Genomic DNA, 25,978 nt, shown 5'->3' with positions numbered 1-25,978 from the left:
CCGCGACGTGCCTGGAATGAAAGATGTTACACTGGCAGGCACGCGGGAGACAGCTTCTTCAACCAGGGCCCCAGGTTTTGGAATACCCTGCCCCAAGAAGCCTGCTCTGCTCCCTCCTTGATGATGTTTCAGAGACTTCTGCAAACCATCTTGTTCCGGAGACCCTTCAGAGGAACTGAACGTATGGCCTGAAAATGATTTTATTTTTTTCACCTTTTGAGTTCTACCTCTTTATCTCCTTTCAATATCACTCCCCTTGAATTGTTAACCGTACTTTATAAATTTTATCTATTTTTTTTAAAAAAAATTCATTGTGTGTGATCTCATTGTGAGCCACCCTGAGTGCCCTATTTATAGGGTAGAAGGGCGGGATAGAATTATTTCAAATAAATAAATTTAGAGTGGATCTTGGTCTATATCAAGGGGTCCAATTTGACCCACGAGGCCATTGTTTCCCAAAGCATGCCCACCTGTCAGATGGCTGACATCACTGAGTGATATCAGCTGATGGGCAGGGGGCAGGATTCAATCCTGGTGGATGCTGCGTTGTCAGCACATTCCCTGTGGGGACCATGCTAATGAAGGAGTCCCCTGCAGAAAGCAGGCTTGCACCATCCGCTCAACGCCTGATCCCAGAGCGCCAAGCTGAAAGGGGCACTGAACTGAACCCTATTCTCAACAGCACAACGAAACCAACTTAGGTGAGATTTGGAGAGGAGCCGGAGTAGTAGAGGAACTGGCTAGTGAGATCAGCCCCAGAATACCATATTCCAATTATGCCACAGGCCAATTATGGTTCTCTTTGCTGATATATTTGCAAAGTGTTCAACTATCATGGTGTCCCCTCCAAAGAATGCTGTGAAATGTAGTTTGTCAAGGATGCTAAGAATTCTCTTCGAAATCACAGAAGCACAGTTCCCCGTTTTGCTAGAGCCAACATGGGAAGTGACCTCAGTCATAACAACCACAGCAGGTGCCATACATGGGACTAGGCTGCAATTCTCTCCTCCCAACTTTCAGATTTATTGAGATGTTGCTGAGAAGAGGAAGATAGATGGGAGGAGGTGTGAAAGCCTATCCAGGGCCACGCACTTGGCCCACTTCTTAAAAGTGCACCGTGTAGAGCCGCTTTTGCCAGCCTGTGTGCCCTACGGATGTTTTGGCCTACAACTCCCTGCGGCCCCAGCCAGCACATGCAGATGGGAGTTGTAGTCCAAAACATCCAAAGGGCAAATAGGTTGGCAAAGACTGCTCTCGAGAAATCTGTTCACGCTGTAAAACTCATATGACATCCCTGTTCATGTGGAAAATGCCATTAATGAATCTGATGCACCATTATTTCTGTATTTCATCAGTGACACTACAGTACCTCCCACGTAATTTCGACTCAAGTGTAACTGTTTGCTTTTTCGATTTGTAAAATCAAAAGCAGTTCCAGAGGGGGAAAAAATACATCGTTTTAACATTGCACATTGCACAACTTTTGAGTTTTCCCTACATATGACACAATCCTAAACACACTTGGTAGGGCAGGGGTGGGGAACCTGTGGCCCTCCAGACACTGATGGACTCCAACTGCCATCATCCCTGACCATTAGCCATGCTGGTGTTTTTTCTGCACGCATGTTGCTAATGCAGAACAGAAAGCAGAAAAGAGCCAGTGGGAGTGGAGCAAACAAGAGAACTGAACCTGGACCAGAGTTCTAATCCCCACTCCATGGCACAGCTCACTAGCCAACTTTATAAGGGCTGCATATATGCATTTAAAGCACAAAGAATCCTGGAAACTGTAGCTTTACCCCTTACAAAGTCACAGTTGCCAGCACCCTCAACAAATGACAGTTCCCAGGATTCTTGGGGGGGGGCATGCTTTAAATGTGCTCCAAACGTATGGCATGTTTGCTGCCAAAGTTCAGGAGAGCCCCCATCCCAAATGTTGAGAATGCCTTGTAGGAGGACTAGAGCAGCGGCTCCCAAACCATTTGTTTCTCAGGCAAATACTTAAAAATTGCTGAGGGTCTTTGCGAACCATTTAGTAGTTTTTCTGCCTCTTGTAATGTGTTACATGCTGTGTGGTTTTTAACAGACATGCAGGTGACCACCTCAATGAAGCCAGTGGACCACAGTTTGGAAAGCCCTGGATGATGATGGTTATTATTGTTGTTGTTGTTGTTTATTGTTTATTATTATCATTATCATTATCATTATTATTGTGCCCTTCACCAGCAGGTCCCAGGGCGGGTTGCAACAGTTTAAAATTCAATATTAAAAACAATTTACAATCACAGGAATAGGGTGGGCACTAAAACATACATCTCGGATGTCAAAGGCCAGGGTAAAGAGGTACATCTTTAGCATTCACTGAAAACTGTACAGTGAAGGTGCCAGACTCACCGCTGAGTTTCTAGAGTTTCCTTCCAACAAAGAACAGAGCTGATATGTTTATTCTAATTTCAGGATATATATAAATATAGATATTAAAAGCCCTTCTCAGGAATCAATGGCTACTAGCTAGCATCCAGACATCCTTTCCACATTCAAACTCTCTTCACAGTGTGTAGAGAAACATGCTTTTTGCTGTCTGTTCCGCTTACTTGTGTTGGAAAACGACAAACACACACTCAGGACAAATGAAACGTTAAAAAGAGAATCATGGCAGCAGTACGAGACGTGAGAGCACGGCATGACACGCTCAGGCAACACACAGACCTTCCCACAATGAGATGGGATGGGATGGATAATGGCAAAGGCACGTCCCCCAGCAAGAAATGTCAAAGCAGCAGGTATGAGTTTGTTTTTTAAAGAAATATATACAGAGAGAGAGAAAACACTACAACAACCAATAGGGCAGAAAGAGATGAATCACTTCTGATGTTTCAAACAGCATGAGATCTTCATGCCATCTCTCCGGACTTAGCTCAAAAATCCAGGTTTAAATGCTGCAATGGAGATGAAAAACTCCGGTCTAATAGCAAACATATCCCAATTTGCACATGTCACAGATGTTCGCTCCATTTCATAGAGGCTCAACATCAGAGCCTGGAAAAGTTACTTTTTTTGAACTACAACTCCCATCAGCCCAATCTAGTGGCCTTGTTGGCTGGGGCTGATGGGAGTTGTAGTTCAAAAAAAGTAACTTTTCCAAGCTCTGCTCAACATGGAGCTACAGCCAATCCCAGCTGCCCAGTTAGTGTGCCTGCATGATACATGCAGGATTGCATTCTCACATTATGTTTCTCAATGTACACTTAAAATATGAGTATACCGTTAAAAAAAAAAGGAGAGGGGAAGCATGAAGTGGCCTTTTATATCCTCCTGGGTATGGCAGGGGAAGGGGGAAAGGGAAATAGCATCTTTTCCACACACACAGATTTGTCAAGAAGCATTTGATGGAGGTGGGTGGGGAGTATTTCCAAATGTTAAGACACCAGCATCAGATTTTAGGTACCACTTGCCTGGGCATTTTCCATACTGCAGCGTAGGGGAACTCAATATGGCGGGTAGGTCAGCTCCGTACCTCCTTCTCCACCCCACAGGCTATGTTTGATAGGTAGGCAGGGCCTCCAAATCCTGCTTTTGACCATGCCATGACTTTACCTGCCCCACACCTGAAGTCATGCATGGCATCAGATGCAGGGCATCTGTGCCAAGAGCAGGTGGTATGTGAATTGGCTAAACGAGCCTCGCAGGCAAACAACGAGGCCTAGCAGGCCAAATTTGGCCCACAGACTGGAGGCTCTCCAATGCTGCTCTACTGCATCCCATGAGCCACAGACTTATGTTTAAAAAGTAAAAAGGCACACGGTAAGGTCACCTTGGTACTGCTTCAGAATACAGGTGGGAAGAAGCTACAACGGAATGCTCCTTGCTTGTAGAAATCTAGCAGTTCAGGTTTAAAAAAAAGACCTAGCTTGGCCTTTTCCCTTGAATACAAAGTGGTTTCTAACCTAAGGGTTTTTAAAAGCACCACTTTAAATGGCGTGTCTGGAAAGTTGTAAGAAGCAATGGCTCCTATAGCAATCCAAGGAACTGCAGTAGAGTCAGTTGCATGTGTAGATTCCTTCCATCCAGGGTGCTGTGTGGGTGTGTCTGTCTGTTTGTTTTGAAAGCACAGCATTTCCCAGCCACCTCTCTTGATCTGCATTCTGCAAGCTGTTTGAAACATCAAAGTGCATAAGTCACCTACAACCCAAACAGAAAACAGTTCTCTCTCCCAAACAATGGGCAATGGAAGAATCATCTGCTTCTTCTCAACAAAGCAACACCATCACCATCACGGGAACAAAACAAAACAAAGTCCCGAGAAATCCCGGAAAAGTAAAGGAAAAAAAGAGAGAATTAGAAGGAAAACAAAGGATGAGGAGATGCTGAATGACCCGAGAGGGGGAGGAGAACACCCATATGTTTAAAAATGGCCTTGGCCTTACCAAAGAAATCATCCCGTACTATGAAAGTCATTCCATACAGAAAGGGAGAGGGACAAAGAAGAGAAAAAAAGGGGGGGAGAGAAAAAGCAGCCATTAAATACAAATCTGTAAACGGCAAAACAGTGAGGCTCCTTTAGTAAGGGAGTGGGTGTGTGGAAATTATTTATGCTGCAGTGAGAGAACCGCTCTCTGCCTCTCTGATGCAGTTTAGCAGGCAAGCAAGTCTCAGATTTTGAAATGAACGGATCAAGTTAGCAAGAGCCATATGACAATGGAACCCATGACCTAGAGAGGTAGTGGGCTCTCCGACACTGGAGGCCTTCAAGAGGCAGCTGGACAGCCATCGGTCGGGAATGCTTTGATTTGGATTCCTGCATTGAGCAGGAGGTTGGACTTGATGGCCTTATAGGCCCCTTCCAACTCTACTATTCTATGATTCTAAGTCCCAGTCCCATCCTTATTCTCCTCCTTGGATGAACAAGGGTCCTTTAGGCCTGCCATCCCCTACAGCAGGTAACAAAAGAGACAGCACAGATGAATCAGGTTAAGGGAGGGGCAGGGGAACAGCAGGAGAGGACTGTGAAATTGGGGGGAGGGGTTGTTGGGAGGCCCCAAATCTGATTTTTAACAGGACGGCTGCCTGGGCGGGAGGCAGCAATCTTAGGCTGACAACAAATAAAGAAATGCCAAAGGAAAGGAATCATGGGTTGCATTCAGTGACGTTCTACTCAGAGCAGACCCAGTGAAATTAATAAAACTAAGTTAGTTAGTCATATTGTATTGATTCAGGCAACCCCTGAAGCTAGATTTCTGGAATCCGTCGCCTCAGAGGCTGCACCTTCACAAGGAATTGACCCCCTCTATGCTAGTGACCCACAAGCCTATGTCAGTCAATTCCATCAATGAGGTTGGACAGAATGCCAGGTTCTGGGCCAGAGGCCTGCCCCTTTAAGGCCTTCCACTCCTAAAGGAAGGGGCGGAGCCTGAGAGGGGCACCCTGGCCTGCAAGGCATCAAAGGCTCCAGTCAACTCCTGGTCACCTGTTGTGGTAGGTTGCTCACTTGGGAGCTCTCCACCTCGCCCCCTTGTGCCCGATGAGCTTCTAGTCACGGCCAGGACAGGACACTTCCCCCATTATCTGCAATCCCCTAAAAGGATACTGCCTCTGAACACAGAGGTTCCACTTAGGTAGCATGGCTAGTAGCCACTGGCAAGTGAGAGCAGCAAGAAAATGATGCTGCGTGGAACGCTCCTGTTCAAGTTTCCAGCCAGTGTGCCCTCTTCCAGGATCCTCCAATTCCAGTTTGAATAGGGCAAACAGGGCACTGCCCCACAGTCCTGAGTCTGCCCTCAGCCAACCCCCACTTGCCTGCCTTCTTACTCACAAAGGGTGGCCCTGGCTATTGGCTTCCTCCTCCTCAGTCTAAGTGTTGCCTTGTGGAACTCAGCAGGCAGGACCAAACTAGAATGAGTTTGCTCTGCCTGTGATTAGCTCTAGCTCCATCTACTGTTGGCCTCCCTGCCTTCCGCCCTACCAGTCCCAATGGGCACCAACTACCACCCCTCCATTCCATTCCATACCCCCCACCCCCAATGCTAAGCTTTCCACCTTTGTTCTCCTTTCAGCAACCCAGTCCTCAATGGGATGTTTGTGGGAATTCCCCCATTTTTATGATTTTTTTGCCTCCCTAAAGTTTTTTTTTTCTACCTTGGAATTTCCTGCAAAGCCTGTCAGTAACTCCCCTCCTGCATGTGAATGGCAGTTTTGGCTACATGAAGATCCACACTCTGAGAAATTGAGTTTGAAACTACTACATGTGAAGATAAATTTAACCTCCGCCATGAATTTGTCTAATCCACAGGGACGAGGAATCTGTGGCCCTCTAAGTGTAGCTGGGCTGCACTTCCCATTATCCCTAGCCATTGGACCCTGCTGGCTGGGGCTGTTGGGAGTTAGTCCAGTAACATCTGGAAATATGCCCTTTGACCTCTAGCACTCCTCCTTCAGCTAAGACTCTTGTCTGGTGATCTCAGTCCTTTGCAAGCTCATCGACTGTGAGACATTGACCTCAGCTAGCAAGATGACTAATTGTTAATGGAATCAGCAAGCTGAATAAACCTTCGAGCTTCAGTTCACTGTCAGATGAGGAACCCAAACTTGGCTTCACTGCCACCCCTAATTTTAAAAAATAAAATAAAAATCCACCCTACAGCAAGGCATTTTTAAAATAATAGTTGTGTGTCCAAATGGACACCCAGTCCTAGCTTTTGGACACCCAGTGGACACAAATACAAGTTAATCAACAAACCAAGAACAAAAATTCAAGATTGGAAGCCACTGAAACACGGGCTAGAGGTATGAAATTTTAGTGAAACTGAATAGAAACAGCAGAACATAGGGGCACATTACACAATAATTCTGAGGGCTCTTAACAAACCACCAGTCTTTCTGAAAAGCTGCTTAACAAAACCTCTCTCTGTGATGTCTGGTTCTGTGCATATTTGTTCATTCCTTTTTTTGGTAAGAGTTCTGCTACAGTAGGGCACGGATCATAAGCAGCAGTTTTTAATTTTCATTTGATTTTTAATTCCTGCATTTACTTGTGGGTGGGTGGGCAGGCTAGTAAGAATCCTGTTAGGCTAGTAACTTGTGTAAATGCATTTGCAAGGCTGTTTTCACACACACCCTTTTTTTTTTTAGTTTGAACCACTTTCGCCTAAAACCAAATAGGCTTCCACGTGCAAGCCATATGAATGATAAAATGGTCACCTAGTAACAATTCCCTAAAATATATATATATATGCCCTGTTCTACAGGAGAAATAGAGTAAACAGCAGGGTTCCCCACCTGCTACCTCCCAGGTCCAAAAGAGGGAGGTCAGCTCAGAGAGATTTTGGAGTGAGGTCGCAGGAAGCGGGGGGGGCGGGAAGGAAACAATAAGCTTACTATGATATAGCAGGCACGTGTGCAAAAAAAAGCAGAGAATGTTTTATTGGGTTCCGAATCTTCGTCGTGCAAGCCAATCAAACAAGGGGGAAAGGCGGGACCAAGTCTGCAAAGCCAACCGTGATTGGACAACAGCAGGGGAGTATCACCTGTGTATACCCGCATCATTCAATTTAAACTTCGAAAAAGGGTGGGTGGAGGAAGAAGACGGTAAGAAGGAAAGAAAGAGGAGGAAACTAACCAGGAATCTGAACATAGGAGAGATACACACCTGAAAACTCCCCTTATGGGCCATGTCCAGCGAAGCACAGAGAGACAGGAAGGGGAGGGAAGGAATGGGGAGGGGAAGAAAAAGAGTCAATCAGTGACTGAAACCAACAAAATTAAATTAAAATAAACTGGGTTTTTTTTAACAAAACAAAAAAAAATTAACAATGATCTTGCAATTTCAATGTCAAAAGGCATGAAAGTACACAGAGGACCTGCTATGACTGCAAATGGCGTGAATCTATATACCGGAGATTTGGGAGTGCAAGGGTAGGGTGTGTGCAGCAAGAGGACACTTTTCCAGATAAAAATATAGGTGAGGAGCCTCAAGACTTTCTATGAACCCCAGTTGACCTTTGCCTTCTTGCCACGGGGTTCCGTCCAACATCAGTCCCACTCAGAGCAGGCTCATTGAACTTAATGGAGACAACCAACTGATTTCAATGGGTCTAACTTTGAGTGTAACTTCCTTGGACACAACCTGCGCCGTTTGACTCCCAGCAGCGCTTCCCATCAAAGCTGCAGGGCAGGAGGAGGTTTCCCTGCTCCCCTCTCAGTTTGCGCAGCAAATGGCATAGTAAAAAACATATTCAAATAACCAAAATTTGCACACCCAAATTTCACTGAAAGGCTTACAGCCATCACCAGCACTCCATCCTTTTTAGCCTTTCCAAAATCCAAACTTAATGCTGGCACAGCTTGAGACCCACTAAGTCGAACACAGCGCAAGAGGAACAGGTCGTGGCCAGCCAAGGGTTCGACATGTCCACCCCCATCCCAGCATTTTAACTTAGGATCATTGTAAATGGAATTATCAGACTTCCGGGAAGGGTGACTTAGCCTGTGCCTGCTTTTGAGACGGGCTCCTGCCTCAAAAGAAGCTTATTCAGATATATCAGTCAGTTTTTTCTTTTTTTTTTGACTGATTAAACTTCTCCCGGGTAGGGAGAAACGAAGAGATTAACCTCAAAGCCTATTTTTGTTGGGACGACCAGATCTCATTAATTTATGGGACGAGGTCCAGCCGACGAAGGTGGGACGGATTTTCAATAGCAAGCTCTATCTGTTAAAGCGAACGTTCATCTTATCTTCTAAGAGAGAACGCACTAACAGGCAAGCACCCTTCTTTCTATATTTTTCTTTTACTTGACTTAAATTGTTGCTGTTTAAAAGAGATTTGCCAGATTGATCAGTTTTTGACATCTCACTGGGGAGCCATAACTTCTCTCTGCTACGCACTAATTAATAGCTTATCTCTGTTTTTGTTGCAAAAAGCTGTCCTGGATTTGCATTCTAAAGATATACACAGAAGAGGGATTTCTATTCCAGATTTTTATTTTGAAAAATATTATACTGTTTTGAGACTACTCTCTTTTTGGTCTATTTTATTTTGACGAATCTGTTTCTTGACGATTGCCATTAATTGTTTCGATCCTGGGAACTGCATTTTGTTTACTTAACTATTGGAGAGATAAGGCTGTCTGCTCTGTTTATACTGTGATGTCACCAAGTTTGGAGTATTAACCCAATTGTTGCTGAAATAAGAAGTGGTTTTCCTATATTTTTCTTTTAAAATGGCAATTAAGAAAGTGGCTGAAAATCTGGAAATAACTATGTTTCAGAAAATAATGGATGAGATTGAGATAACGAAAATTGAATTGAGTAAAATGAAGCAGGAGATTAAAGATATAAGGGTCCCTGTGAGAGAGGTGACCCTGGAAGGGGTCCCTGTGAGAGAGGAGACCCCGGAGATTGGAACAGGGGTCCCTGTGAGAGAGGAGACCCTGGAGACTGGAATAGGGGTCCCTGTGAGAGAGGAGATCCCGGAGATTGGAACCAACGTGGAACAGGAACAAGATTTGGAGTCTATGGACTTTAGAAATAAAATCTATTGTTTGGAACTCAATGTTATCTCTGAAGAAATGAATGAAGATTCTAGAGATAAAGTTATCAATGGCATGGATAATCTTCTGGACTGGAATGATGTGATGGAGCCCAATATAGAGAAAATCTATGGAATTAACTGCAGCCATGTGACAATGGAAAAACTTTTAAGAGATGACCCAGTGTATTTTGAAAAAAAGAACAGAGATATGATTTTACAGCAGTATTTCAGCAACCTATTCAGAATGGATGGCAAGAAAATATTTGGGATAGAGGTAATTCCCATCAGACTCTTACTATATGACTATGGCCTTGACAGCAAGATTATTATGGAATACTGATAATGGAAGATTGGATATTGAAATTACTGGACTTAACAAGACTACTGAAGATGGAAGATGGAAAATGGAACTAATAGAGATAATAGAACAATGGCTACTGAAATTATTGAACCTAACAGATTCTGATGTGATGGATTAATTGAAATGTTTATTTTGACTATGGTTATGACAATAAGATTATCATAATTAGTAATGAGATGGATTAATCGATATGCTTATCTGGAAAAAAAAATTGATAGATATATTTCTTAAAGAATTGAAACCTCTCTTTGACTTTTTGTGGAAAGAATAAAGTAATGTTTATGAGATTTGATGATTAAGTAAGATAACTACTGGAGGAAAGTGATTTTATAATATGACTTAAGAGACAGGATTGTTATATATTATAGACTTATAACTGATTTGATCTTTGACAAATGGGAAGTCAATATTTTACTCTTTATTTTTTATTTTTGTTTTTTTTTTCTTTTTTTCTTTTTGTTTAACTATTTTTGATTTTGTTTTTTGTCTTTGAATGTTTTATGATTTTGTCTTGTATGTTTTATGAAAATCTGAATAAAAATTATTGAAAAAAAAAAAGTAAATGGAATTATCCAAGGTCAAACTGTTAGTTTAGCCAAGTATTGTCTCCTCTCTGTCTGGCAGCAGCTCTCAGAGGAACACAGGGAGCTGCCTTACACTAAGTCAGACCAGTAGTCCATCTAGCTCAGTACTGGCTACACTGGCTGGCAGCATGACTCTCCAGGGTTTCAGGCAGGGGACAGTCCCAGCCACACACGGAGGATCGAAACTGGGACCTTCTGCATGCAAGGCAGATGCTCTACCACTGAGCTACAGCCCTTCCCAGCTGGGGTCTCACGTCACCTTCCCCATCATTTCTACCTGGAGATGCCACTGAGCTACAGCCCCTGCCCTAATGTCTTTTTGGTTTGGCACTCCCAGAAAGTGCAGGAGGCTTCTTGAGCCACTGGTGGGCTATGTACAATGCTGACAGGGCAGCTTTGGCTCCGTGGGTCACAGCTTGAGCAGGCCTGCCTGAGCAAGACAGTATTAAACTCTGGACTGAATCTCTCCGCTTCTTTAAAAAAGACATAAAACTTACCATCTGCACATCCTTGGGGCTCCTCTTGTCACCAAACATTCCCTCTTAGTTGAGGGAAATAAAAGTTTTACACGCCAAAACAGACCACCTAGAAGTAAAAAATTTAAGGGGTTGCCCCACCCAGCCTCCCAGCATCCTCCCAGCAGCCACAACTGTTCTTTACTGGTTAATCACCTGCTCTAGATTCTGACTGGATAATGAAAGAAAAAGGCATTCATCTGCGTTAAATCTGGTCCAGATGTGACATGATAACAGGGCAGCCACGTTAGCCGCTTTGTGAGGATGCAAAGGGGGAGTGGGGAGGCCAGATCCACATGAGGGGACCCTCAAGGCCAGGAGATAAATGCGGCCCTCCAAGACTCTCTATCTAGCCCTCGGGATTCTCTCCAGGCCACACCCTCTCATCAGTCCTCCTCCATGCTCTCCTTGAGGGCTTGTGCCTAGCTGGAATGGGGCCTTAAACTGTGATAATGCCTCATTTGCCTGGATGGATAAACCTCTCTCTTTGCTGGGAGGAAGGGCGGGATATAAATCAAATAATAAATAAATAAATAGAGAGAGAGACAGAGGCAGAGAGACACCTTTGACTTATGTGTGGCTCCATCACTTTTGCCTCTGGACCCGTCCGCCATTGGCATTCGCCCCTCGGAAGGTTGCCCTTGAAGGAATGCGGCCCTTGGGCTGGGAAAAGTTCCTCACCTTTGGCCTATTCCCACATGAAGAGAAACTCATCACCCTTTCCTTTGACTTACTTTGCTGCCTCTGTTGCTTTCCGCCACGGATAGGAAACCCCTCCAGATATTGCTGGATCCCAGCTCTTATTAGGCCCCAACCAGCACAGGAAATTCACCACCCGGGCCAGTGGAATTTTCAGGGCAATGACTTGCCATGAGCAGAGGTGGGCAGAACTTCCTGTTTATCTCATTTGTTGCTGCCGTTGCAGGCTAAGATAGCAGCCATATCAGAATTCTTCTTTCAGTGACCAAACCACCATCCCCCCCAAATAATGCCCCCTCATTCTTGGGAATTGTGTTGGGGGTAGGGAAATGACACAAGAATGGCAGCCATCAGTGGGGGCACCAAAAAAAAAGAGCAGGGAGGAAGATACCCAACACCGCTGCTAATGGTGAATCATCCCCTGAATCTGACAGTGAATGTCATCCTCCCCCGCAAACAAAACCTCAGAGAAATTCACTGCCCAGACAGAGGCAATTTGGGTGCCTTATTTAGTTTCAGCTCTGCTTTATTATAACCATTGGGTTGCATCCACTGCTAGTCCTACTCAGAGTAGACTCACTAAAAATAATGCACATTGCTAGCTTGGGTCCATTAATTTCAGTGGGTTGTATTCAGCTAAGTCCTACTCAGAATAGGCCCACTGAAATGAATGAACTTAAGCTCGGTAAAGGTGTCCCCGCACTTACAGTGCGAGTCATTTCCGACTCTTACGGTGACGTCTTGCGACGTTTACTAGGCAGACCGTATATATGGGGTGGGATTGCCAGTTCCTTCCCCGGCCTTTCTTTACCCCCCAGCATATGCCGGGTACTCATTTTACCGACCACGGATGGATGGAAGGCTGAGTGGACCTCAACCCCTTTTACCGGAGATTCGACTTCCTCCTTCCGTTGGAATCGAACTCCGGCCGTGAGCACAGCTTTGGCTGCATTACCACCGCTTACCACTCTGCGCCACGGAGGATCCTTAAGCTAGTCATGTGTATTAACTTCAGTGGGTCTACTCTTAAGTAGGACTAACACTGGATACCACCCAAAGGGTTGACTCCAGCTAAGTTCTACTCAGAGTAGACCGATCGAAATTAACATGGTCATCATGACCATTGATCTCAATGGGTGCATGCTGAGTAGGGCTAGCACTGGACACAACCCATTATTTTTATTGGACTGGCACTGTCCCTTTTGCAACACCAATACGGTTTGCCAGCCTCGAGCAGGCCAACGGAAAAGTGGGATGTAAATGAAATGACTGTAATGGTGAAACGTGATCTAGCAGTGTTCAATGAGAATGCTACAGGGGAGAGGGAGGAGACTTTTGGTTGCGAGCATGAGTTTGAGCGCAGACATGCATCTGGTGCAAGAAGAAGTCAAGAAAAGGAGGGAAGAAAATTAAAGTATTGAAAGTGAAAGCTAAATAAGACTGATTTGCTTTGATAATTCTGCATTTTAATACTTTGACTATTAATGGGACCTTTGTTAACTGATCTACTTGTTGCTTGTTCATCTCCTTTTATTAACAGTTGAGTGATAGACCAAGTACACTTGTTCATTAATTTTATTTAATGTGTTTTCACTTGTCAGGACAATTGCTATGAAAAGCTACCTGTAAGGCTGTGATTTCTTGCAAGTGAAGAAAAGCCACGGAACATGATTTTGACCACAGAATTCAGCTTCCCAAGATCAGTTCTTTAAAAAAAAAATCTAGTCCTCATGATTTGGGGAGGAAAATGCCAGAAAGTATGTGCGCACTATGTGGTGAAATCTCCGAAGTCAAAACACAGGATGAGTAGAATTCCCAGAAATCAGAGCAGAGGAAGGCATCAGTGCCTTACACAGCTCCTCCTCCATCTCTATAACAGCAAATAAATTAGGCAAATTATTTACAGAAATGTGCTTTAATCTGCATAATCTATAAAGGTCATAGAATTCTGCAGAGAACATAAAGCCCTGCTTAGCAAATAAATGCCCTTTCATAATTTCCATATGTTCCAGCATTTGCTGATCATATCTGATCACAATAGTCTCCCCATCTTCTCTAGAGCAGGGGTAGCCAACATGGTGCCCTCCAGACATTGTTGGGATTCCCACACCCAGGCAGTCAGATCAATGTTCAGGGATAATGGGAGCTGTAGTGCAACATCATCTGGAAGGATCCAAGTTGGCTGCCTCTCCTCTAGACAGTAAAGAATTACATTCTCTCAACCTAGCCTACCTCAAAGGGCTGCTGGGAAGATGAAAAGCAGTAAGAATTTTAAAAGCAGTGCTCTTGAAGCAGCCTTTACCTAGTAGGTCCGCCCCTTCATCCACATCCCCGATGGCCTCCGAGCCCACTTCAGTAAGTTCGGTGTACAGAGAGTCGGTGTTGATGCCAAAGGCTTTGTTCACAATCCCCTGTGTAGGGCTGTTGCGTAAGAGAAAACCATAGAGAGGTCGCATCTGGCATTATTTTTACTTTCCTCTGTTAGGATTGCAAGCCGTCCATCTTTTCACCCAAAATACCAAACCCCCACCCTGGCAAAAAATCGGAGTCCTCTCTCTGTTCTGAATGATCATAAACTATGGGTTGTTGCCAATCCAAGTCCTACTCAGAGCAGAGCCAGAGAAGTTATTAGAAATGACTAACTTAGATTTGTTACTCTCCACGGACGTACTCTAACTAGCACTACCACGGAATGCAACCCTACAGTTTTTCCTGGACTGCAGTACTTCCCTCATGAAAATGGAATCTACCCATACGACGAAAAATAGGGGAAAGATGTCTCCTGAAACAGTTCTTACTTAGAGATACAATTTTGCAACTACAAAGAGAAAATCCATAAGACAACACTGAAGGAACGATAAAAAATAATCAAGAACACCTCTGCATTCCAATTCCACATCCTGAGCTTATAAATTCAACTGAAAATTTAAAACACAGATTTCCAAAATTATTACTCCTAGACATATATACTATGAATGTGTGCCAGGTTCCTGCAAACAAATCTTCTTTAAGTCTTTCACAGCCTAATTTTTTCAAAAAGGGCCACCCTCCATACCTGATCAAACTATTCAATGTCCTGATTTGCACATAACGCTAAGCCAAACCATAGCTGAGCATGAGCAAGCAAATGTGTGCCCCCACCATGGGGAAGAGATTGCAGCTGCTGTGTTTATGCCTAGTCCTGCTTGTGCATTGCACCGAACCAAGCATGGCTGACCACGTTGTCCAAACCTGTGCCTGCAGTTTAACTTTCTCCAGCCAAACAATGAGCTAAAAACAAGGTTTGGTCCATGGTTTACAGCCAATAACAATCTTTTGGGACTAGCTGGACCGAATAAGCTCCTTGCAGAAACTTCCCATGCTAAACTGCTCTTTAAAATATCAAATTAAGCCTTTAGCCTCCTTCTGTAGTGCTGAATGGATTATAATTGTTGGCAGTTGATGCTTTAATTGTATTGCATGATTTGGATTGGTATCATTTGTCCTGTAACAGAAAGCAACATGCAAAAGCTCTAAACCAATGGATGTTCCAATCTACTAATTCGAATCATTGATGCAAATTTTGAGTCACATTGGTGAAGAATGTTGAGTATCTCCTGGTATCCCATTGCAATGTGCGAGGCTACACACTAGCCTCTTAATCCTGTACTAGCTAAGTGTATATGTGTGTGTGTGTCTGTATGAATGAGGCATTCTTTGTCGCTGCTCCTTGAGGTCTCCAATGGACTGCATGGCCCAATGCCGTCCTTGACAAACAGAGGTGCAAATGCCCATCTCCGTTCCAAAAGGGTGGTTTGGCCTTCCTGACTACCATTTCTGTTTCATCCTGCAGGAATGGGAAGCGGATCACTTGAAAATTATTGATAATTTTAGGGGACCACTTAATGATTTTTCTGGCTGTTGTAGCAATTGTAATGCACAGTGCTAGATGCTGCAGGATTTTCCATATTATTTTTATTGCTTCTTGTATTTCTTTTATTATATATTATTGTATTACAATTTGCATCCCACAGAATTCAAACTGTAATAGACTATAAGAAATAAAATAAGCAATAAAAATACAAATGAATGTTAAATGCAGGCATGCAGTGGACCACCTGAATGAAGCCTACAGACCGCTGGTGGTTTGCAGATCACAGATAGGGAACCCCCTCTCTAAAGGAAGAAAAACTCTGGCTGCTGTATTCTGCATTAATTGAAGCTTGCCTAATGAAACAGAATGTCTGCAATCCCACCTGTTTCCTGTGCGCTCCAGCCTAGGATCCTGACACATGTCCAGCTCCGGAGTAGAGTCGATATCTTGAAAATCTGACCCCTCGTCACTGCTTCCCATTCCTGCAGGATGAAACAGAAAAGGGGAAATGGTAGTCAGGAAGGCCAAACCACCCTTTTGGATCGGAGAAGGGCATTTGCACCTCTCTTTGTCAAGGACGGCATTGGGCCATCCAATCCATTAGAGATCTTGAGGAGCAGCGACAAAGAATGCCTCATTCATACACACACATACACACTTAGCTAGTACAGGATTAAGAGGCTAGTGCGTAGCCTCACACATTGCAATGGGATACCAGCAGGCAATCAACATTCTTCACCAAGGTGACTCAAAATTTGCGTCAGTGATTCAAATTAGTAGATTGCTTATTTCTTGGTCTGCAATATTTCATGGTTGTAGCCCTAAAATATATTACGTTGGTATGCAATCTTTAACTAATATTAAAGAATATGCTACTGTTTATTGACAGATTAAATGCTTATTTCTTGGTCTGCAATCTTTAATTGTTGTACCCCTAAAAATAAGGAATATGCTCATTTACGCCATTAGTTTTTTTGGCAGATTAAGTGCTTTACGTGGTTTAATCAGCAGATTAATCAACTAGTTTATTAATATCACTGGAACCAATTTTAATTGATCTGGACAAATGTTAATATGGAAGTTTGGGAATATAGCTTTCTAATAAAACTGATAGTTTTTCCTTATTTATCTTATGTGTCCATCAATAGCTCAAAAAGGCACCTATGCTAAGGTTTTGGTGTGTGCAAATTAATTAATCTAGGTCTTAATTACACAATGGGGAAGGCGAGAGATGCTAACAGTCAAGCAATGGAAAAATAGTAGCATATAAATATTATAAAAGATGAGACATTAAGTATAATGAGGTTTTGCAAGGGGAAAAAGATGCGTATTGAAAAAGAAACAGCAGAAGTGGAACTTGTGGATGTGTGGATATGACTTTCCAACAAATTAATATGAAGAGTAAATGCACAGAGCCTTTGGAGGCAATCCATTGGGTGCTGCAAACCAGTGGTTTGTGGGTCTGAAGCCAGTGATGGTTGAGACTACAGCCCAAAGTGGGTGGGACTTCTCCTTTCCCTCTCTCCTCAGCTGGCAGGCTGAGCTTGCAAGCTTGCTGCATGGGATAATTAGCAGTAGGGGACCTTTGGCCCTCCAGATGCTACTGAACTACAATTGCCATCATCCCTAGCAAGCATGACCAATGGCCAGGAAAGATGGGAGTTGCTGTCCTGCAACATCTGGAGGGCCAAGGTTCCCCACAGTATTAGGAACAAAGAACATAAGAAGCTGCCTTATACTGAGTCAAACCATTGGTCCCTCTAGCTCAGTATTGTCTACACTGACTGGCAGTGACTCTCCAGAGTTTCAGGCAGAAGTCTTTCCCAGCCCTACCTGGAGATGCTGGGGACTGAAGCTGGGACCTTCTGCATGCAAAACAGATGTTCTACCACTGAGCTCCAGCCCTTCCCCAATTCCCAAGATTCCTGCTAGCTTGGCATGTTACGATTTTACAGGAAGCAGGTTAAACAGAAAAGGGAAGCAGCCCACCATACCTATGCTCACGTTCCTTGTCTCCTGGGCGACCTGGACTTCCATATTCCGACTATTCCTTTTCTCCCGTGAACGTTTGTTGTTCTTCGACATCATGTAGTCATTCATGGGCTGAAGGCTCTCATTTAGGGGGGTGACGGCAGCTGAGGGCACGGATGAGGTTGGCGTGTTGGATTTTGTTCCAGTGGTACTTGGCGTAGCTGCTGCAGAGGATTGTCCAGACTCGGACATTTCATCAGGCGGGCACTAGAGCACAGCATTGTTTTGAGGGGATGGGAAGAGGAAAAATGCAACCAGATGTATCAGTTAATTTTTTTTCTCATTTACCAGCCAAGTGGCTGCCTGGTAACGTTGAGATACATGAGCACTAGGCACTAAAAAGCCCGCAATGGTAACTACAAAAAAATGGAACGACTGAAGGCCAGCGTGGTGCAGTGTTTAGAATGTTATATCTGGACCAGAGGTGGCTGGTGCCCATTGGGGCTGGTGGGGCAGAAGGCAGGGAGCCCAACAGTAGGTGGAGCCAGAGCCAATGATAGGTGGAGTCAGAGCCAATGATTCTCATTTTGAGACTTAAGAAGGAGGATGCAAACAGTGCCGCCCCCTAGGCTGGTTGGAAGTAAAGCAGGCAAGGGGGGACTATGAGGGAAAGACTGAGGTTGGTGGGGGCAAAGCACCATTTGCCCTTATGGACCAGCCTTCACCGGTCTGGACTTTTGTGAACAGCCAAGTTCAAATTCTAATTTATTTATTTATTTATTAAAAAATTATATACCGCTTGATTGCAATAAAACCTCTAAGTGGTTCACAAATATAATAAAATTATTATTAATTATATTACAAGGCTGTTGTGAAGGATAACTTAAATTAGACTGCTAAATTAAGCCAGTGGCTAATCTAGTCCTGCATCTTGTTCGCACAGTGGCCAACCAGGTGCCCATGGGAAGCCCACAAGCAGGGCCTGAGCGCAAGAGCACTCCCCCCTCCTGTGGTTTCCAGCAACTGCCTCTGACTATGGAGGCAGAGTACAGCCATCATTGCTGGTAGCCATTGATAGTCTTATCCTCTATGAAGCCACTTTTAAGATCCATGGTGCCGCTTGAGTGTTTTGCTGGATTTACTGGGAGACGGACTCCAGCCACAGCTGGAGGCACCACATTGGCTACCTCTGAACTAGGTTGCCCTCTCTCTGTGTTTAAATCAACACGTTGATAGCCTTTATTTCACTGTTCATCAATGAGATTTTCTCAGAAACGTCTGACAAGTTAATCCAAGTTTCTGAGAGGGTAGGCAATTGTACATTTGTTTAACGGCCTTTAACGCATCCATGAAACAAAAACATCATTTTGGGGACTTGAGCCCTGACAGACTTCACATTCCTCTACGTTCCTCTGAAAAGAGAAAAGAGGCGTTTCTCAGGACAGAGTGAGAACTGCTACAGTGGGTAACACCTGAGGAGGCCTAAAAAAAAGTGACCTATTCAGGTGTGGGATTCAGAATGAGCCTGGCCTACCTAGTTTATTATTATCTTAGGGCAGGTGTGGGGAAACATTGCCCTCCAGATGTTGCTGAATTAAAACTCCCATCATCCCTGCCCGTTGGCCATTCTTGCTGGGGCTGATGGGAGTTGTAGTTCGGCAACATCTGGAGGTTTCCCACGCCAGGTTTAGAGTCTTGGTATTTAACATGTTAAGTTAATCAAAAGCAAATAGAAATATTTAAAGCATTAACTTTAAGGATTTTTGTATACAGATAGATATACATACGTTTGGGCTCCTACTGGGAGGAAGGGCGGGATATAAATCAAATAATAAATAAATAAATAAAACAAATAAATAAATATATAGGGTTGAGTCCAACTAAGTTCTGCTTAGAGTACAGCAACTGAAATTAATGGACCTCAATCAGTCATGTCCATTAATTCGACTGGGTGTACTCTGACCAGAACTTGGTTTAGCTGGATACAATTCTTCTGAACCCCTCATATTTTGTTGTCATAGGTTTCACTCGCATCTTGGCCTGGGTGCTTAATGGTGAATAATGGCCAGCAAGGAGTCACAATATGACAACATATTGGGGCCCTCATATCCTCTGTGGGGGTATCCTCTTGAGTTATAATTCCATCTCTTCCTACTATACAAGGACCACCGAACCACACAGTCAGGAGGGACCAAACCTCTCTATTCACCGGACCACACTGGCTCATGTTGCCTCTAGGGCCTCATCTGCACCATACATTTAAAGCAGTATCATACCACTTTCAACAGCCATGGCTTTTCCAAAAGAACCCTGGGAAGTGTAATTTGTAAATGGTGCTGAGAGTTGTTAGGAAACCCCAATTCCCCTCACAGAGCTACAATTTCCAGAGTTCCCTAAGAGGAGGGGCTGACTGTTAAACCATTCTGGCCACTGGAGTTCTGTGACAGGAATGGGGGTCTCCTAACAGCTGTCAGCACCCTTTACAAACTACACTTCCCAGGATTCTTGGGGAAGGCTATGATTGTTGAAAGTGGCACAGCACTGCTTTAAATGTATCGTAAAATCGAGGTCTAAGTGACAAGGTTCATATTTATGCTCATAGTTATGACTAAACAGTGGAATCGTTACTTAAGGGCAAACAACAGAGGTGAATGAGCCGAAGGATCCAGACAAGGGACCATCACTTGCTACAGGACTTTAAAAAAAGAAACACATACAAAAAGTAACACAATTTAACAAGAGACACACATCTGCCCCAAACCAATCGCCAACATGCTGCAACCAACTGCATCCATTCCTAGAGACACCATGGTCAACACTGCACGCTGCTTGGGAGTCCAGAAAACAGGATTTCACAGTTGGAAAATCCATGAGCCTTAAGCACAAAAGGCAGTTGAAGGCAGTTGCCTGAGGCAACCCAACTCTCACTCTGTACAAGGGCCTGAAGTAAAAAGCACTAGCCTTTGCCCCAGCCACTGGTACGGAACAGCAGGAAAGGGGCCATGATCAGGAAAAACACTAAGAAAACACAGTCCCTGGCGTCTGTCAAGAGTTAGGAAGGACAGCAAAATTGATCTCTCTCATCCTCATTCCCTAAAACAGTCGGAGCTGAGCTTAATTTTCTAGGGTCAGATCCTCATTAGTGTTAAAATATACAATGTACTTCTACGGCAAGTGTAGGGAACCTTTAGCCCTCCAGATGTTGCTGAACTACAACTCCCGTCAGCCCCAGAAAGCACGGTCAATGGCCCGAGATGATGGGAGTTGTAGTTCAGCAACATTTAGAGGGCCAAAGGTTTCCAACATCTATTCTAGGTAAGGATGGGGCAATCTGTGACCCTCCAGATGTTGTTGGACTCTGATGCCCTCTGTCCCTGATGACTGGCCGTGGGGCTGATGGGAGTTGGGAGTTAAACTTTTCTAAGGCCACGCCACATGGTTCCTCTTTAGTAGGCTGGATGAGGATTTCAGCATATTCGAGCACTGCAGCACCCACGTGGAGGGTGCTTCAACCTGGACAGTCATGCTCAAGCTGTCTTCATGGCAGACAGAGACCACTGTGGGTGCAAGCGCCTACTATGAGAATGGGGCTAGCCCTGAAGGAAAGTGTACCCTCTTTCGTAAAGGTACTTCTGACATCTACACCCAGTTCCAGCCACAACTCTCAGCTTCTGCTCATTAAAGAATGGTTGTTGCTTCAAGGCCAGGGATGATTGTGTTGAGATTAGTCTAGTAAGGTTCAGTTACTGCAAGCCCAGCTATACTTTCACACATCTCTCACTCACTCAGCATAGCAGAATGACAATGAAGACTGTGAACAGATGGCCACTTAACCCTTTGCAGTCGTACATTTCTTAAAGGCAAGGATGCCTTGCTTTAATGAGCAACTAAATTTGAAGTTACATGTATGTATATATATTTATATATTTAAACTTCAGTGCAGACTGAACTCCTTGCAGCTAATGGAGGTGAAGGGACGTTATGGGGCTCAGTACAGTGTGGGTAGATATTGCCTCACTAGTTGCCTTTAGAGGACATGACACATTTCTTAACAGACTGTCCTCTGCACTCCAGTTCGGGGACTCAGTATCTTGAGCCCTTACTAGCTGAGATGAGCAACAACTTCCCTCTAAAAGTAAAGGTGTCCGCGCACTTGTACTGCGAGTCGTTTCCAACTCTTACGGTGACGTCTTGCGACGTTTACTAGGCAGACCGTATATATAGGGTGGGATTGCCAGTTCCTTCCCCGGCCTTTCTTTACCCCCCAGCATATGCTGGGTACTCATTTTACCGACCACGGATGGATGGAAGGCTGAGTGAACCTCAACCCCTTTTACCGGAGATTCGACTTCCTCCTTTCGTTGGAATCGAACTCTGGCCGTGAGCAGAGCTTCGGCTGCATTACCGCCGCTTACCGCTCTGCGCCACGGAGGGCAACTATATTTTTATTGGCTGGTACAGGTTGCTATACATCACACAGAACTGTTAAATTTGTTAAACTGGCCCTAGGAAAGTGGAAGTCATTGATTGGATCTGAAGATTATATATACTGATATACATTGCCCAGACTCTGTGAGAGAATGTTTGCGATAGGTTTTCACTACGGTAATACAATGGATGTTTTCATTCTGATGCTTTATAACTGTTTCATGTTGTTGATATTATTGCTATGTTGGTGTATGGCCTGCTCAGTCAACCAGGAATACAATTTGATTTGATATGTATATACTGAACTGGTGAGATCCATGTATTTTATGTAGTCCTTGGACACCAGCTGTTTTCTGGTGTGTAACAAGAACAGGCTAGCAGCAGAGACTCTAGGACAAAGGGACCACCTACAACTAAACAAGCCCAGAATAATGGAATTTGACAGTGGTGCATTCTCTATGAACAATATGCTTGTCTCCCTAATGGTCTTATCCCTGCTTTGGTGATTGGCTACCCCATAGAGATCTATTGGTACTAAGCTTTATTTACACACCACTGCATAAAGGAGATTATTTTGTTTGCACTCTGCCAGCTGGAAGAGAGCAAATGCCACATCCCATAAGAAGACCCTGATGTACAAGACCACTCTCCCCTGCTACGGTTTCTAACAACTGATATTCAGAAGCATACTGCCTCTAGCTGTGGAGGCAGAGCATAGCCATCATGGCTAGTAGCCACTGATAGCCTAATCCTCCATGAATTTGTCTAGTCCTCTTTTAAAGCCATCCAAGTTGGTGGCCATCACTGCCTCTTGTGGGAGCAAATTCCATAGTTTAACTATGCGCTGTGTGAAGAATGACTTTGCCTGTCCTGAATCTTCCAACATTCAGCTTCCTTGGATGTCCACGAATACTAGTGTTATGAGAGAGGGAGAAAAACTTTTCTCCATCCACTTTCTCCGTGCCATGCATAATTTTATATACTTCTATGATGTCACCTCTTACTTGCCTTTTCTCTAAACTAAACAGGCCAAATTCTGCAGCCTTTCCCATAGGGGAAGCACCATTTAAAGCACATGGGAACTACTGTTCATTAAGGGTGCTGGGAATTGTAGCTCTGCTCCCAGGATTGTTTGGGGAAAGCCATTGATTTAAATGTACAGAGTGGATGTAACCAAGTATGCACAAGCAAGTTATCTATGTTTCCAATTTCAGGGAACCTAATTCTGTTGCGGGGAACAGGAGAAGGTGTGGGTCAGATGGTTCAAAGATGTATGACCTGCCATACATCTTTCTTCAAAAAGGAAGCTGCGGGGGGGAGCAATATGGATCACGACGACAATAAAAGTTGAAAAATCATTAAGTGGTTCCCCAAGACCTTCAGCAATTTTCAAGTAGTCCATGGGGCGGAAAAAGTTTGGGAACCCCTTTAGGAAAAGGAACACTCCTCACATACAGAGTGAAGCTGAGCAAAGCGTCTGCACAGAAATGGCTCTCGGCTGCAAAGGGTTACAGACACACAGCGGTGTGTCTCTCTCTGTCCTGATGGAGGTGCCACTGCAACAAATAGGCGGAGAAGGCCTCATTTTCATGATGGTGTTAAATAAACCTTGTAGCCGGAGTTGGACTGCAGCTGGCCGAGGTCACTCAGATGCCAGTGGTCCACTGCAGGGGCGATCTTGGCCCCCACCTGCCCACGTACCATGTCATCTGTGAGGGGGATATTCAGAGAATTGGGACGCCTCTTCATGCTAGAGCAGAAAAGTGAAAGTCAGAGAGAGAGGGGCATGGGAAAGAGTTAGAGAAACCAGAAGATCCCTGTAATGGAGAAAGCAGCAAAAGAATCCATCATAGAGAATAGCGTGCAAACTATTCTGGGGACTCATTAACATTCCCACATAAAAGGCGCTCCAAATTCATGATCCTGGTGCTGGAAGGAACTCTGGCTCATTCGAACTGGAGTAGAACAGGAGACTTTGCGAGATGCATTTCAAATAATACACCCAGGGCGCTCAAGGAGGGCTGCGCATGGATGCTGCGCTTCCTTGGAAATGCAGGACGCAGCATCAGGCGCAGGATTCAAGTCCCTGAGTAGTGGATGTTCCATTTAAAAACCAATCTCCACGTTTCCAGACCTTCTGGGTGTGAAGATATGCTCAAAACGGTATCGGCTGAAACATCAGAAGCCAGAGGAATGGTAGTATCCATTTTGCAGTGACTGAGAATGTCAGCACCCTGCATAGTTCCTAGAGATCCCTCTCCCCCAACCCATGAACAACATAGGAAACTGCCTTATTCCAAGACAGACCACTAGTCTACTTCGGCCAGTACTGTCTGCACTGATTGGCAGCACCTCTCCAGGATCTCAAGACAAATGTCTTTCCTAGCTCTACCTGGAGACTTGGATCTTCTGCATGCAAAGTCTGCACTCTGCATCACTGACCTGCAGTCCTTGCCTAGCAAAACCAGACTTCATTATGCAAAACAGCAAGTAAATAAATGTGTGGAATAATCTACAAAAAATAGTGATGCAATTGCGTGTGGTTTATACTAGTCACAGAATTGTCTTTTCTGGCACAGACTTGTAAACTTTTTACCACAGGGTCTACACAGCATCAGCCCCACGAATTGGGTTGAGTATCACCCGTTATGGGCTTGTGCTCCGTCTGAAGGAGCAGGTGTTTATTGGGAGTGTTTCTAGATCCCTTGTGGTGACTAGAGGCCCAGGTGGCCTCAGTGGCTCGGAACACCCATTAGCAACTTCAGCTGGTCCACCAGCTATAGCTGTTCCTGGAGCAGCATAGCTTTGCCATGGTGGTCCTTGCACTGGGAACCTTATGATTAGATGACAGCAATGCACTGCATGTGAGGCAACCTTATGTCTGGTTCAGAAGCTGCAGCTGGTGCAAAATGCTAGGGTGCTCAGTGGGACACCCAGCTTTACATTCTTGACTCCCAACTGTCCATGGAAGCGCAGGTTTTGGCTGTGAGCCGGGCAGCGCTGTATCAACTCCATCTGATACGGAGGCTACACCCCTACCTTCCCAATCATCTGCTCCCATCAGTGGTACATGCCCTGGTCTCCTCTCGCCTAGACTACTGTAATGCGCTCTACATGGAGCTATCCTTGAAAACGGTCTGGATGTTGCAACTGGTACAGAACGTGGCAGCGCGCCTGATTAAAGGCAGCCGCCGGCGAGATCATATCACTCCAAGTGCTAAAAGAGTTGCACTGGTTACAAGTTGCTTACCAGGCCCAATTCAAGGTGTTGGTTTTGACCTTTAAATCCCTATACAGTACGGCCCCGCTTATACGGCGGGTTCCGTTCCGTAAAGCGGAAAACACCATAAAGCGGATATGGGCCACATCGCACGAAAATGACGCGAAAATTGTGCAAAACGTCGCAAAAGGGGGAAAAAACCCTTTAAAATTGAAAATGAAAGGCGCCGCATCAGCGGAATGCCTTAAAGCAGAACGCCGTAATGCGGGGCCCTACTGTGTGGTTTCGGCCCAGTCTATCTAAAGGAGAGCCTCCAGCATCATCAGCTATGCCGCCCAACAAGATCAGCCTCAAAAGACCTTCTCTCCATCCCATCAGTCAAAACAGCCAAACTGGTGAGGACTAGAGAGAGGGCTTTTTCAGTTGTGGCCCCCACCCTGTGGAACTCCCTCCCAAATAATCTCCGCCATGCCCCTTCCGTGATGAGTTTCCACCAGGCCTTGAAGACCTGGCTCTTCAGGCAGGCTTTTGGAGTTGGCTAAATTTTATCTTCATTGTTTTTAGATTTTTAATGTCTAAGTATTGTATGCCTATTTTGTATGTCGCCCAGAGTGGCTGGACAGCCAGCCAGATGGGCGACTAATAAATTCAATAAATAAAATAAAATTAATAAATACATGTATTTTACCAGTGCAGAAAAATCCCCACTGGTTGCCTATTTACTACTGAGCCAGGTTCAAGTTCTTGCTGCTGACATTTAAAGTCCTAAACAACTTGGAACCAGGGTGTCTAGCAGACTGCCTCCCCTGGGTACAGACTAA

General features: G+C 44.6%; 1 protein-coding gene across 18 annotated transcripts in view; it reads right to left on the bottom strand.

The window, feature by feature from the left end:
- MAPK8IP3 (mitogen-activated protein kinase 8 interacting protein 3) overlaps nucleotides 1-25,978 on the bottom strand; it is a 90,654-nt gene that overhangs the window by 37,642 nt on the left and 27,034 nt on the right. For 6 of the 18 annotated variants that reach the window (XM_061599278.1, XM_061599287.1, XM_061599282.1 and 3 more), the window contains 5 exons: nucleotides 23,546-23,687; nucleotides 17,533-17,776; nucleotides 15,921-16,020; nucleotides 13,988-14,106; nucleotides 4,428-4,445 (listed from right to left, as the gene is read on the bottom strand). In XM_061599278.1, coding sequence (XP_061455262.1) covers nucleotides 4,428-4,445; nucleotides 13,988-14,106; nucleotides 15,921-16,020; nucleotides 17,533-17,776; nucleotides 23,546-23,687 — 623 coding nt within the window. Of the gene's footprint in view, nucleotides 1-4,427; nucleotides 4,446-7,645; nucleotides 7,658-13,987; nucleotides 14,107-15,920; nucleotides 16,021-17,532; nucleotides 17,777-23,545; nucleotides 23,688-25,978 lie in introns of all 18 variants that reach the window. The other 12 variants (XM_061599279.1, XM_061599284.1, XM_061599286.1 and 9 more) reach the window with 5 other exon arrangements.

This window comes from Rhineura floridana, chromosome 17, assembly GCF_030035675.1.
Source record: "Rhineura floridana isolate rRhiFlo1 chromosome 17, rRhiFlo1.hap2, whole genome shotgun sequence".
In the NCBI taxonomy this organism is placed as follows: domain Eukaryota; kingdom Metazoa; phylum Chordata; class Lepidosauria; order Squamata; family Rhineuridae; genus Rhineura; species Rhineura floridana.
The sequence above is the reverse complement of the archived record's forward strand: the minus strand, read 5'-3'. Positions and strand labels throughout refer to the sequence as shown.